General features: G+C 43.1%; 1 protein-coding gene across 2 annotated transcripts; it reads left to right on the top strand.

The window, feature by feature from the left end:
• The first annotated feature begins 931 nt into the window (after positions 1-931).
• On the top strand, positions 932-14,862 carry LOC143482858 (integrin beta-1-like). Of its 2 annotated transcripts, XM_076981423.1 has the most exons (16): positions 932-1,082; positions 2,552-2,618; positions 3,068-3,168; positions 3,297-3,501; positions 3,878-4,048; positions 4,407-4,642; positions 5,896-6,048; positions 8,796-8,891; positions 9,193-9,282; positions 10,293-10,433; positions 10,581-10,783; positions 11,333-11,571; positions 12,012-12,231; positions 13,707-13,918; positions 14,205-14,371; positions 14,642-14,862. In XM_076981423.1, the coding sequence occupies exons 2-16, from the start codon at positions 2,552-2,554 to the stop codon at positions 14,705-14,707; spliced, it is 2,367 nt and encodes a 788-aa protein (XP_076837538.1). In that variant the 5' UTR covers positions 932-1,082; the 3' UTR covers positions 14,708-14,862. The 2 variants fall into 2 exon arrangements, 1 of the variants encoding a protein (XP_076837538.1); XR_013122307.1 differs by lacking the exons at positions 13,707-13,918; positions 14,205-14,371; positions 14,642-14,862 and having other exon boundaries at positions 11,333-11,685; positions 12,012-12,149.
• Positions 14,863-14,887: the final 25 nt, after the last annotated feature.

Raw genomic sequence — 14,887 nt, 5'->3', positions numbered from 1 at the left:
TAGGGATTAGGGGTTCCTCTCTTACTGATTATGTAGGGATTAGGGGTTCCTCTCTCACACTGATCATGTAGGGATTAGGGGTTCCTCTCTTTCTGATCATGTAGGGATTAGGGGTTCCTCTCTTTCTGATTATGTAGGGATTAGGGGTTCCTCTCTTTCTGATTGTCGGGATTAGGGGTTCCTCTCTTACTGATCATGTAGGGATTAGGGGTTCCTCTCTTACTGATCATGTAGGGATTAGGGGTTCCTCTCTTACTGATCATGTAGGGATTAGGGGTTCCTCTCTCTTTCTGATCATGTAGGGATTAGGGGTTCCTCTCTCTGATCATGTAGGGGTTAGGGTTCCTCTTCGTTACTGATCATGTCAGTTACTCTGTTGTTCCCTTTTCTCTGTTATCTTCGTTCTGCTTTAATTAAATTCTTCATTTATCTCTTCTCATTGTTCTTGTTTTGAATTCTTAGTTCCTTTCCTTATACTGGTTACAGAGGTCTGATGTGATATATGAGTATATATTGCCAGTAGTTGTCCCTGTAATATCTCATTGACACTGGCATCATGACATTCTCTACAACAGTGCAAAAAAATACTTAATTTTGAAATGTTTTCTTTGTTTGTACATTTAGATTTAGTTTTGCATTTATAGCTTCTTAATGTGGTGTTCTCGTCCTATTATTCGTCTATCTGTCTATATGTTTGTCCGTCTGTCTGTCTCTTCATTGCCTGACACAAAGGGCAGGAAAGTAAAAACTTGGACTAGTCCAGAATTTCCTAGTTTTCAAGACACACACCTGACTGAGAAAGCCTCATGATAACAAGTTTAAACTTGGCTGCACCATGTCTGAACAACAGCGTAAGTCAGACTCCCTTACAGAAGTCGTGTCTACTAGCCAGAGCTCACAAGAAGAATGTGGGCGGGGCCAGCGTGGCAAGGAAAGACGTCTGATACCAGCTCCTTCACGTCCTGCACTTGTTCTTGTTTGGAGACCTAAACTGACTGAAAATTCTGTCAGCTTCAGTGTGAATATATGAATTTTCTTTATATATATTCTGAAATCGGACTTGGACTGTGCCGGATGCAAAGGTAAGTCGATTTGTCATTTACTCAGAAATGCCAGGAGCTGATGTTTATTGTGTATTTTATCTCTTGGACAGGTATTTTTTTAATAGTAAATTTTGAAAATGTCAAATTCCGTAACTTTTCTGAGCATACTAAATCTGTAAGAAGAAAAATGAAAAAAAAAACCTGCTGGTAGTCAAACGAAAAGCTGATTAATCACTCTGCATTGTTGTATTATTTTTTTTATAAATCAATTCTTTACATTATTTGGTTATTGTTCATTTTAAGAGCATTAGCGTTGTTGCTCTGAATTCATACAGCACAACTGGACCACATAATGTGGACATTGTTTCCTGTTCTGGGTTGAAGTTAATGTATAACCCTGAAACCCTGGCCAAGACAATTTAGACACACAGCACATTAGGACTGTTTCGCAGGCACACACACACACACACGTGTGTGTGTGTGTGTGTGTGTGTGTGTGTGTGTATTGTGGAAGTGTTTTAACCTCTTGGAACAATATTACAAACAAGAACAACTCTGCACTCTGGTTTGCCGAATATATCAAAGTCAAACTGTGTGTGTGTGATGTGTGTGTGTGTGTGCGTGCATGTGAAATGAAAGAGTACACCCCTGACGTGTGTGGGTGTGTGTGTGTGTCTTGTGGTCTGAGCTCTAACGGACTGACTTCCCTCTTCAGCCTGTCCAATGCTGGCATCATTCATGTGTCTCTTTTTTGAAGCCAACATGTGTTTTGTCTTTGATCGCCCCTGGCGATACCGCTGTACATCCTTGGCCATCGTGCTGTAGGTGTTTCAGGGTGTTATCAATCTGTTTATAGCCTACGCCCTCTTTGTGGGGAGCAACAATTCTATTTCTCACATCCTGAGTTTGTAGCCATGAGGTGGCATGTTGAATATCCAGTATGAGCCAATTGGACCCAAAGCACAAAGTGAACCAGCTCTGTTCCTCGTTCACACCTACAACCTTGTAACTACGAGACAAACGACGCCAGAGAGGGACAACCACACAGCCGGGCACATTCTGGACACATCCACTGTGAGGACATTAATAAATGACATTAATGGCTGTTGATTAATGGGGTATTGTTATTTTAAGAAGATGGTAAATCTGTAGCTCTACAAACTGTGCACTCACTTCTCTAAGTATATCCAACTTTCACTTGTATAGTGTTGTCCCATGAAAAGACATAACACAATATTTACAGAAACGTGAGGGGTGTGAGATACTGTGTGTGTGTGTGTGTGTGTGTGTGTGTGTGTGTGTGTGTGTGTGTGTGTGTGTGTGAATCAGTATATAGCACCAGAGGGTGTGTGTGTGTCTTAATATCTTCTTACCCTTGTTCACAGCATTGTGTGCTGAGGGTGTATCATGTACTGGCATCATTGTTTCCATCTATTTCTCTCACTCACACAGACAAGTACACACAGACTTGGTCTGACACGTCATATTCAAACTTCCTCTGTTCATAGATGGACATGAGAGTGCTGTTGGTTTCTGTGCTGTGTGGTCATCTCTCCTTCAGTACAAGGAAGCTGGGTAAGTCACTCTAGGTATTCGGCTAGTAGTCACTCTAGAGTAAGGGTTAGTAGTCACCCTAGAGTTAGGGCTAGTAGTCACCCTAGGGATTGGGCTAGTAGTCACTCTAGAGTTAGGGCTAGTAGTCACCCTAGGGTTAAGGCTAGTAGTCACCCTAGGGATTGGGCTAGTAGTCACTCTAGAGTTAGGGCTAATAGTCACCCTAGGGTTAGGACTAGTAGTCACCCTAGGGTTAGGACTAGTAGTCACCCTAGAGTTAGGGCTAGTAGTCACCCTAGGGATTGGGCTAGTAGTCACCCTAGGGTTAGGGCTAGTAGTCACCCTAGAGTTAGGGCTAGTAGTCATCCTAGGGTTAGGGCTAGTAGTCTGTTTCTGCTCATAGTCATGTTCTTTCTGCATATAAACCACATGTAAACCAGGGCTATGTCCCTTCTCTCTGTTCTGCTAAGAGGCCGCATCTGTGGATGTCAATGACTGCACTAAATCTTCAGCTGTGTCTTGTGGACAGTGCATTCAGGTTGGACAGCAGTGTGGATGGTGCACAAGCAAAGTAAATGTCCATCTCTTTATTATGAGAGATTTATTATAAGAGACATGTTTGGCCATTATCCAGCAAACAGAGAACTTCCAAAGTTTAAAGTCCAGAATGGTTTGAATGTCCTTTTATGTTTGTTACAGGACTATGCGTCTCCACGATGTGATGAAGTCAACGCGCTGATCGATAAGGGCTGCCCCATCATCAGTGTGGAAAACCCTCGTGGGAACTTCACGATAGACAAGAACAAAACTGTCACCAACCGCAAGAAAGATGAAGCCGAGAAGCTGAAGCTGAGTGAAATCACTCAAATTCAGCCTCAGAAACTCACGCTGTACCTGAGAGCAGGTACAGAGCTCTTCATCACCTACAGGCACACACACCACACCTGAGAACCACACCTGTATACGCTACAACTGAAAACCACACCTGTATACGCCACAACTGAGAACAACACCTGTATACACCACAACTGAGAACCACACCTGTATACGCTACAACTGAGAACCACACCTGTATATACCACATGAGCATCACACCTGTATACGCCACAACTGAAAACCACACCTGTATACATCACAACTAAGAACCACACCTGTATACGCCACAACTGAGAACAACACCTGTATACTCCACATGAGCATCACACCTGTATACACCACACCTGAGCACCAACAGGCTTTTGTGAGCCACTCCATCATCATGTCTTACCTTGGTGCTGTAGGTGAACCTCAGCAATTTTCTCTGAAGTTCAAAAGGGCTGAGGACTACCCCATTGACCTGTACTACCTGATGGATCTCAGTGACTCTATGAAACAGGATCTACATAATGTGAAAAACCTTGGGACGGATCTGGCCAGAAGGATGGAAGGCCTCACCTCAGACATACGGCTCGGTGAGAAGAAGGAGACCACAAACACTCACAAATGTTTTGTCCAATTTGACTATTTTTTATCCTATACCACTATGATTACCATTAGCATTATAATTAATTCAATCAATCAAATTTTATTTATATAGCGCTTTTTACAACAGTTGTTGTCACAAAGCAGCTTTACAAGTGCCGAGTCCTAGCCCCCAGTGAACAAGCCAAGGGCGACAGTGGCAAGGAAAAACTCCCTAAGAGCATGAGGAAGAAACCTTGAGAGGAACCAAGACTCAGGGGGGGAACCCATCCTCCTCTGGCCGACGTCTGTCACCATGACAACAATTCAAGCACACACACAGCACACACATGCTCTGGTGGGTTTCAGGGTTTGGTTCGTTCCTGGAGAAGCTGGCCATGCCGTTTGTGATGACCACACCTAAGAAGCTGGAGAATCCCTGTGCTCCACTCCACTGCACACGCCCCTTCAGCTACAAGAACGTGCTGCACCTGACCAGCAACGGGCAAGAGTTCACAGACGTAGTTAGTCGCCAGGAAACGTCTGGAAACCTGGACTCACCTGAGGGTGGATTTGATGCCATCATGCAGGCTGTTGTCTGCAATGTGAGTCTTAGTGGGTCTCCTGTAGTGTTTCACAGCCTTAGACATGTACTGCACCCATCAGCGTTTTTCCTGCCCTAACATACATGACAAAACCCATAATCTAATTAGCAATGCCAAACCTGAAACAAGTGGGCATCTAAGACTATAATCCCAGACTAATGTCTATTAAATTTCATTTCATTTAACCAGGAAATATCCAATTGAGATTAAAAACCTCTTTTTCAAGGGAGTCCTGGTCAATATGGCAGCAGCAAACACAAAATTCAATTACACAGTAAAACACAGAGTTATAAACACTCTTGTCTAACAGGCAATAACCACAATACACATATGTACAAGTTTTTGGTGTGTAGGAGACGATGTAAGAACTTCTTTGTTCTGAAAAGACACGACTGCTTTGCCACACTTAGCGATGCGTTATTGGTGAACGGCAGTGAACTATTATATAGGGAATTAATCAGTTAAGATTCAAATAAAAGCTGACACTGACTCTACTGACACTCAGTGCTCTGTTTCTAACCCTAACCCTGAGTGAGTGCTGTGGCCTATACAGCAGGAATGTGTAAAGATAACGTGCAGCCAATGTTATGACCTTCTCTTGCGGGAGGAGATCGTCTAGACTCCAACAAACTCCATATCAGCCTGTAGGTTGTTATCTTGTCCGTCAGTGTAGTTCCATTTCAGGCATGAACCCTTTCTGGCTTGTTCATGCATGTGATGCCCCAACCTCTCCTCAGGGTCCTAGTGCCCACAAGGTAGCTGTGTTTGGTGGCAGTTCTGCAGGAAGGGTGGGGCTTTGAAGATAAGTCTAACCCTAACCCTAGGGTGGGGCTTTGAAGATAAGTCCAGAAAGGAACCTAAACACTCCCTGATCCTCAGACTTCTCTGAATAAATCCTTCAATCTGTTTTTAAAGTCTACTTTTAGTTTTTGGTATATTCCAAAAACATCTGGGCTTAATGCTCAATTGTGGCAGGACTGGAAACAAAGCACCTAACCCCAACTGCTCCCCGGGCACCGGGCTAGGGCTGCCCACCACTCTGGGCACGTGTGATCCAGCCCCCTAGTAATCACTTGTGTGTGTGTGTGTGTGTGTGTGTGTGTGTGTGTGTGTGTGTGTGTGTGTGTGTGTTCTAACTGCACAGATGGGTAAATGCGGAGGACAAATTCCAATTGTGTAAATTCACAATTGACAAATATGGCACATTTCATTTCATTTCAAGTTGTAATAAATCTACACTGGATCTCTTTAAGGAAATCGGCTGGAGAGAAGCCACCAAACTGCTAGTCTTCTCCACGGATGCCGCCTTTCACTTTGCCGGAGATGGAAAACTAGCTGGCCTCGTGTTTCCCAACGACGGGAAGTGCTACTTGGAGAATAACGTGTACACCAAGAGCACTTCCTTCGTAAGTGTGTGTTACCCTCTACCCTTTATTTCAGCTGAGGTGTGTTGAGAACACACACTCTTCCTGACACCTTAGTTGAGGTAAATGAGTTTGAGACTTCAATGTTGGGGTTCAACATACAGTGAACACATGTGGAAACACTGCTAGTCCATACAGTGAACACATGTGGAAACATTGCTAGTCCATACAGTGAACACATGTGGAAACACTGCTAGTCCATACAGTGAACACATGTGGAAACACTGCTAGTCCATACAGTGAACACATGTGGAAACATTGCTAGTCCATACAGTGAACACATGTGGAAACATTGCTAGTCCATACAGTGAACACATGTGGAAACATTGCTAGTTCATACAGTGAACACATGTGGAAACATTGCTAGTCCATACAGTGAACACATGTGGAAACATTGCTAGTCCATACAGTGAACACATGTGGAAACACTGCTAGTCCATACAGTGAACACATGTGGAAACACTGCTAGTCCATACAGTGAACACATGTGGAAACACTGCTAGTCCATACAGTGAACACATGTGGAAACACTGCTAGTCCATACAGTGAACACATGTGGAAACACTGCTAGTCCATACAGTGAACACATGTGGAAACATTGCTAGTCCATACAGTGAACACATGTGGAAACATTGCTAGTCCATACAGTGAACACATGTGGAAACATTGCTAGTTCATACAGTGAACACATGTGGAAACATTGCTAGTTCATACAGTGAACACATGTGGAAACACTGCTAGTCCATACAGAGTGAACACATGTGGAAACACTGCTAGTCCATACAGTGAACACATGTGGAAACATTGCTAGTCCATACAGTGAACACATGTGGAAACACTGCTAGTCCATACAGTGAACATATGTGGAAACATTGCTAGTCCATACAGTGAACACATGTGGAAACATTGCTAGTCCATACAGTGAACACATGTGGAAACATTGCTAGTCCATACAGTGAACACATGTGGAAACATTGCTAGTCCATACAGTGAACACATGTGGAAACACTGCTAGTCCATACAGTGAACACATGTGGAAACACTGCTAGTCCATACAGTGCCTTTGTGAGTCAGGGAGCTGTGTGGGCACAGCCAAAGAGAGTGTGATGGTGTAGGGGATGATTTACAGGGATGTGTGTGTTTGTCTTGCTGGATTACGGGGATGTGCGTGTTTGTCTTGCAGGATTACAGGGATGTGCGTGTTTGTCTTGCAGGGTTAGGGATGTGTGTGTTTGTCTTGCAGGATTATGGGGATGTGTGTGTTTGTCTTGCAGGATTACAGGGATGTGTGTGTTTGTCTTGCAGGATTACAGGGATGTGTTTGTCTTGCAGGATTACGGGTAGGGATGTCCCGATCCAGCTTTTTGAACTTCCGATCCGATACCGATATTTATTTGCACTTCCGATCCGATACCGATATCGGCCGATACCGATATCGGCCTATCAGAGCATGTATTAAAGTTTAAAGTTATTTAGCCAACTTACTTTGTTGTCAAACTCATGTTGAAAAGCGTTTTATTCTTGATAACAAGTAGCCAGCTGAATTAGGTGTGTTTGAATAATACACAGTGGTTGGTAAGGAGAAACTGACCTGTTTATTTAGCAATTAATAAACTCAAAATAGACAAAATATTAAATAACAAACAGAAATAGCATCAGTAAACCAAGGATTAAAAAGCCACAAGTGCAAATAATATTGTAAATTATATTAAAAAAGCAAAACACACAACCTGAGTGGAAAATAGTCTATTAACAAATAGTCTATTAACATTAACATCCATCAGTGCTCTTGAACAAGTGTAAACCAAAGCTTAAAAAAATCTGTGCACATATTGTAAACCAATTAAAAGCAAAATGCCTTCTACTCCACACTCCATCCCCAACTATACACTCCCTTCAATTCAAACGTTTCTGCCAGTGTTAGTTGTGTAGGACCTTTCTTTTTGTCTTCGGTTTTCTTTAGAAACTCGTCATGTTGTTTATGGTGGTATTTCGCTAAATGCTTGATTAGATTGGTTGTATTAAAAGTTCTTACAGCTTTACCACCATGCTTGACTTTACTGTGGCATATGTTGCACTCTACCTTTTCATCTTTGTCATCCTTTAAGGTAAAATAATCTCACACAACTGACATTTTTACCGATAACTTCAAATTTACACGGCGGTCCTAATGGTTAGGAGATGTTGCGGAGCTAAATTGGGGAGACGCTATGCTCGTGTGCTGAAGGTGTGCTGGAAAATGCGGACCGGATTTTACTCTCACTGGCAAAACCACAGCAAAAACTGGAATGGATTATCTAAATGGTTGCGCTGGAAAACCCGGATCGGACTTAAAAAAAACTGGATCGGGAGTCTGGATCGGCATTTTCTCGTGCCTGCCGATCCGATCCCGATACGCATTTTTTGCTAATATCGGCGGCCGATCCGATCCAAATATCGGATCGGGACAACCCTAATTACGGGGATGTGTGTGTTTGCTTTGCTGGATTACGGGGATGTGTGTGTTTGTCTTGCAGGTTTACGGGGATGTGTGTGTTTGCTTTGCTGGATTACGGGGATGTGTGTGTTTGTCTTGCAGGATTACGGGGATGTGTGTGTTTGTCTTGCAGGATTACAGGGATGTGTTTGTCTTGCAGGATTACAGGGATGTGTGTGTTTGTCTTGCAGGATTACAGAGATGTGTGTGTTTGTCTTGCAGGATTACAGGGATGTGTGTGTTTGTCTTGCAGGATTACCCCACCATCTCCCAGCTGGCAGACACTTTGAGTGAAAACAACATTCAGACCATATTTGCTGTGACCAAAGATGTTCAGCCTCTGTACAAGGTCTGTACAGCTGACCTCCTCTACATAGTTTCTGGTCATTATTGGTTCATGAATCTACTGGTTCATGAATCACCTGATGACTCTGTATATTACATTAGTAGTTTGGAAAACTGCTGTTATGTAAGTAATGGGGGATGTCTGTGTCAAACATGTGCAAGGTTAATAATCCTAAAAGTTGAATAATCCTTAAACTTTGAGGAATTTGAAATATTAATCTGAAATATTAATCTCTGTTGGGAATTTAATCATAGTTTACAGATCATAGTTCACAGCTTAATCTGAACGTGTCTGTATTTATCAGGAGCTAGCCGAACTTATTCCAAAATCAGCAGTAGGAACCCTCTCTGTCAACTCCTCTAATGTGATCCAGCTCATCATTGATGCCTATAACGTGAGTTCTTCAGCATTTTGTTTGTAACACAAACAAGGCAAGTTTACCACATATTCAAGAATTAGTTAAAGGGCACATCTTGGATCAGATGAGTACAGCCCAATAGATACTTTCACTTGACATAAATAACTGGATGAAATGAGTTTCATTCAGTTAAACAAAGACAAAATTTAAGTTATGTCATAACATTGGTTCACTTCTCAAATAAAAGTTACAATCAGTCAATCAAATCTAGGAATCTAAGTAAGAAATCATCAGATCACCAATACTGCTGGGGTTAAAGGCTCACTGTCCCATTGACTCATCAAGAAACATTCTTTAATGTCCCACAGCACTGACTGTAATGTATTGTACTGTAATGGTCTCTTAGATCCGTGGACACAGGCCAGCAGGAGCCTATGATTCAACCCAAATAGGCCATCATGCAGAACTGAGCTTAAACCAAAAGCCACTTGTCTTGTCACACTTGTCTTGTCACACTGCAGTTGGAGCCTACAATACCAGTGTCATCGCTCCGACACGGAATGAAAACTTGGCGTTCATCACAAGACATTTACATTGACAACATCAACACCCAGAACTTTCATTCTAGTTACCTTATACTTAGCCTGATTGTGTGATTTATTTATGACTTGTGTATTCGTCTGTATAATTTGTTTTTGTGTAATTTGTGTGTTAATGGGCCGCCCAATGGAGGATGGGTTCCCTTTTGAGTCTTGGTTCTCCCGAGGTTTCTTCCTAATCCCCACCATCTAGGGAGTTTTTCCTTGCCACTGTCGCCTTTGGCTTGCTCATTAGGGATTTGGACCCATAGTATTGTTAACCTTGTAAATCCTGTAAAGCGCTTTGTGACAACATGTGTTGTGAAAAGTGCTATACAAATATATTTGATTTGATTTGACTTAGTAGCACTTAACTAATCTCTGGGACCGTCTGAGATGTTCAAGGATTTGTGCAGATTAAATGTTCTTTTCTATTTACTTGTCTTTTTGTAAATCTCTGTGTCTCAGTCTCTGTCCTCCGAGGTGATACTGGACAACAGCAATCTGCCTGAGGGAGTGTCTATCTCATATGTGTCTCACTGCAAGAATGGAGTGAGTGAAACAGGAGATGGTGGAAGAAAATGCTCCAACATCTCAATTGGTGATGAGGTGAGAACAGATGTTGGGGAGGAGCTGAATCTGGGCTGTGAGTTCCTCCTTTTGCTCTAAACAAGCCAGTCCTGTCCACTACAACAGCAAGGGCTCCTGATTTAATCGCTTGGTTACAAGACTTGACAATTTGTTCTCGTCATGTAGGTGCACTTTGACGTCGCCATCACCACTAAGAACTGTCCGTCTCAAGGAAAATCTGAGACTATAAAGATCAAACTTCTGGGCTTCACTGAAGAGGTGGAGGTTGTGCTTAACTTCATCTGTGAGTGCGAGTGTCATAAGACAGGAATCCCCAACAGTCCAGACTGTCACTTTGGCAATGGAACCCTGGAGTGTGGCGCCTGCAGGTGAGGGAGGGGCCTCAGGTGTGGGAGGGGCCTCAGGTGAGGGAGGGGTCAGTCTTTCATTACACACACTAATGAATACAGGATTTCAGAAATTCAGTTCATAAAGGTATAGTGTTTTACATGTATCACTGGGCCTCTTTTATGTACAAATATGGTCTAGTTTGTAAATTTAACAAATAATACATTTTTTCTGGATTTTTTTCATATATGAACATCATATTACAGTACATTGCACTGAGACCCTGTGTTTTCTGAAATCAAAATAAAACGTTCTCTGCTTTAATTTACAAATACAATATTTAAAAGCAGAGAAATTGCATCCAATATGCAGTGTAAGGTCCATTGTCAGTGAAAACCTCAAAAACACAGAAAAGAAACACTCAATGATTTTGGGGGTACAGTCATTTTGTCCACTACTATTGTTGTTGGCGATTGATTTTGTTGTTGCTGTGAAGCATGGCAGTAAAACTTGTCCAAATCGCTCAGCTGACGTAAGACGTAGCTCAGAATGCTGTAGATTTAATAATGATGCTGATGCTGTATTTTCAGGTGTAACGAGGGTCGTATCGGCAGGTTGTGTGAGTGTAGCAGAGATGAGGTCAGAACAGAGGACATGGACGCTAACTGCCGAATGGACAACGGAACAGACGTGTGCAGTAACAACGGAGACTGTATCTGTGGAACATGTGAGTGCAAGAAGAGGGAGAACCCGGAGGAGAGATACGAGGGAAAGTTCTGCGAGTGTGATAACTTCAACTGTGACCGCTCCACTGGAAAGCTCTGTGCAGGTATGAATCTACACAGGTGTGTTGGAGCCACCCCTCCAGTTTAGAGGGTTAATCCTGCAGGAGGAAAACAGTCATCATCTCCCAGCTGGGAACACCAGCACATCCCACATGAAGGTGAGGGTTAGGTTTAGGGTTAGGGAGAGGATTACGGTTGGGGTTGGGGTTAGGGAGAGGATTACGGTTGGGGTTGGGGTGAGGGTTAGGATTAGGGTTTGGTTGAGAGTTAGGATTAAGATTAGGGTGAGAGTTATGTTTAGGGTTAGGTTAGGGTGAGAGTTATGATTAAGATTAGGGTGAGAGTTAGGATTAGGTTAGAGTGAGAGTTATGGTTAGGGACACACTACCAGGCTTTTGTGCTTTCCTTATTGTCACCGTGAATGAGAAATAGATTATGTGGAAAAGAATATGAATGTGTTTGTGTCTTTGTTTCTCTCTGGCAGGCCACGGTCGGTGTGTGTGCAGGAAATGTGTGTGCGATGCTAACTACACAGGCAGCGCGTGTGACTGTCCTCTGGACAAACAGCCCTGTATGGCAGCTAACGGACAGGAATGTAATGGCAGAGGAGTTTGTGTTTGCGGTGTGTGTCAATGTAGTGAGAAGTCCCAGGGCCCCACGTGTGAGATCTGCCCCACCTGTCCAGAGGTCTGTGCCGAGCACAAGTGAGTCAACACCACATCATAATACAGACATGAATTGCATGGTAACTGCTGACTGTACTGAATTACAGCTGTGGATCTATTGTACCCAGATCAAGCTGCATCTCAATATCAATTAATTGTTATATATATGCTGTGCCTTTCAAGGAAGCCAAAGTCGGTTTACAATTTATACACACACAGCTTTTACATCTAGTCACACTCTGGAACTACTGTGAATTAAAGATGTGACTCCCACTTTGACATCAGGTAAATGAGAAATTAAAAATTGTAGTGAAGTCCACAACATTTCTAGAGATTGCTACAGTGTTCTGTTCCTTCGCCTGTTCCCATTGAGTCAGTCTGTATCTGGCCTTGACTCATGACTGATGTTTCTGTATGTTACACCAGTCACTTGGTGATGGTGTTCCTCAGCCTGCCAGCATTCTGCTGTTATGTGCTGGATTAGTGGATTTGGCTTTGGCTGTTTTCCTTGTGTGTGGCCTGTGGGATTCTAAGGTACACCGGTTGGTCTGTCTGGTCCTACAGACCCAGCAGCTGGTTCATCTGCACTGTCAGGTGCTCACGAAGTGAAGCTTATTCCGCCAGTATGCGAGGACTGTGGCCTCCAGGGCAAAAGCTCTCTAGCTCTCCATAATTGAGAACCTTTTTTGAACATCTGCTAGTGTGATGGTTACTTGTTCAGGGAGGTTGTTGTGGTCTGTTCCCAGGTTCAGTAACCACTGGGCACTGGGGTGTAATGCCTCCGTCTCTCATATACATTCCCAGTATTGTTCAGTCTCCAGCTCTGTTGGGTCTGGGTGTGAAATTTTCCTACTCTGCACATTTGAACGTTCTCCATGTACTCACATGTATTTAAATTTCATTAAAAGCTTAATTAGAAAATTCATTGAGTCACCTGTGCTAAAGCAGGAAATGCTCTTAAATGTTCAGTGCTTGGGAACTCTAGGAGCTAGAATTAGAAGCCATTATAAATTCTGATAAAAGCTCTGGAGCAGGAGTGGCCAACCCGTGGCTCGCGAGCCGCATGCGGCTCTTTGCCTGGTTTCATGCGGCTCCCCAGCCGGTCCGCGCTCTCACCTGCACTAACGGGGCGACACACTGCTACATTTTCGTGGTGCGCGGTTTGTTTACAAGCCTAGCGATCCGCTGATACTTTTAAAACCGGCATGGAAAACACGCATTTGACTGTCTTCACAGCTAATAATTTACACTCGCCACCCCCCGCTCAACAATCTACACTCGCCCATGTATGATGTGGCTCTTTGCCGTAACACAGTAAGAAAAGTGGCTCTTGGTCTATGACGGGTTGGCCACCCCTGCTCTGGAGCAAAAATAGGTGTGAAACGAATGAAAGAAGTGGTGGTATTTTAATCTCTTGTGGTATTTTTATATCTTGTTGTGGCATTTTTATCTCTTAGGACCCATGTAGATATTTTTCAGTATTTTGTCTGTGTAATTCTCTGTTTGTTGCACAGGGACTGTGCTGAATGTCATTTGCAGGAATCAGAGTGCGCGACCAAATGTGAGAACGTAACTGTTTCAGAGGTGATGAGGAAGGAGCAGCTCCCAGAGCCAAACAGCATACGCTACATGTGCAAAGAGCGTGATGTGAATGACTGCTGGATCTTCTTCACCTACGAGGAAGGCAGATCTTCAGAACCTCAGCTCACAGTGGCAAAGACACATGGTGAGAATTAAAACTGTTTAAAAAATATCTTTCCTGCTCTGACATACCTGACTAAATTCATAGACTGCTTTATCTGATGTGGTGAATCAGGTGAGTCAGTGGTGAATCAGGTGAGTCAGTGGTGAATCAGGTGAGTCAGTGGTGAATCAGGTGAGTCAGTGGTGAATCAGGTGAGTCAGTGGTGAATCAGGTGAGTCAGTGGTGAATCAGGTGAGTCAGTGGTGAATCAGGTGAGTCAGCTGTCTGGTGTACTGTACTTCCATGACTCTCTTCTGCTTGGTTCTAGAGTGCTACACAAATCAGAACATCATCCCCATTGTGGCTGGTGTGATCGGAGGCATCGTTCTGATTGGTCTGGCCCTGCTTCTCATCTGGAAACTGCTCATGATTATTCATGACCGCAGAGAGTTTGCAAAGTTTGAGAAAGAGAAGATGAACGCCAAGTGGGACACGGTATGTAACTACAGGCAGTAGCTAAGATATATTCACAGCAATCCTTCAAGTTTATTGAAGATAATTCATTGTTTCTTGGTGCAGTGATACTCAGTTCTGATTGTTAGCCTGATGTTAACCAGTTGTTAACTGATTTGCACAGTATGGGTGATGGTGATATGAAAATGTGCACAGTGAAGCTCTTGTTGTGATGTTTACTGAATATCCTCAATTGCAGAGGTTTTTGTGTGTGAATTATCACCCCTGATAAATGTGTGCATTTTTTCACAGACACTGAACCCGATCTATAAGAGTGCAGTGACGACAGTTGTCAACCCCAAATACGAGGGCAAGTGACAACCTCAGTGTTCAGTGTGTTACATATGCTCAGACTCATGTGTTTTTTTACTTTGCAATTTTTATTTTTATTATGAAATGTGGCAGTGTTTGTATAAATACTGAAAACAAACGAAATTGCTGAAAACCAGATTCAATAAATAAATAGGAAATTATCACAGTGTCTGATTGGTTCATCAT

The sequence above is a fragment of the Brachyhypopomus gauderio genome, chromosome 19 (genome assembly GCF_052324685.1).
Source record: "Brachyhypopomus gauderio isolate BG-103 chromosome 19, BGAUD_0.2, whole genome shotgun sequence".
Lineage (NCBI taxonomy): Eukaryota > Metazoa > Chordata > Actinopteri > Gymnotiformes > Hypopomidae > Brachyhypopomus > Brachyhypopomus gauderio.
Note: the sequence above shows the minus strand (reverse complement) of the source record. Positions and strands in the feature narration are given on the sequence as shown.

Coding starts and splice junctions, on each gene's coding strand:
- LOC143482858 (XM_076981423.1), top strand. CDS start 2,552: ATGGACATGAGAGTGCTGTTGGTTTCTGTGCTGTGTGGTCATCTCTCC. Junction 4,643..5,895: donor TGCAGGCTGTTGTCTGCAAT/GTGAGTCTTAGT, acceptor GATCTCTTTAAG/GAAATCGGCTGGAGAGAAGC. Junction 13,919..14,204: donor CACAGTGGCAAAGACACATG/GTGAGAATTAAA, acceptor GCTTGGTTCTAG/AGTGCTACACAAATCAGAAC.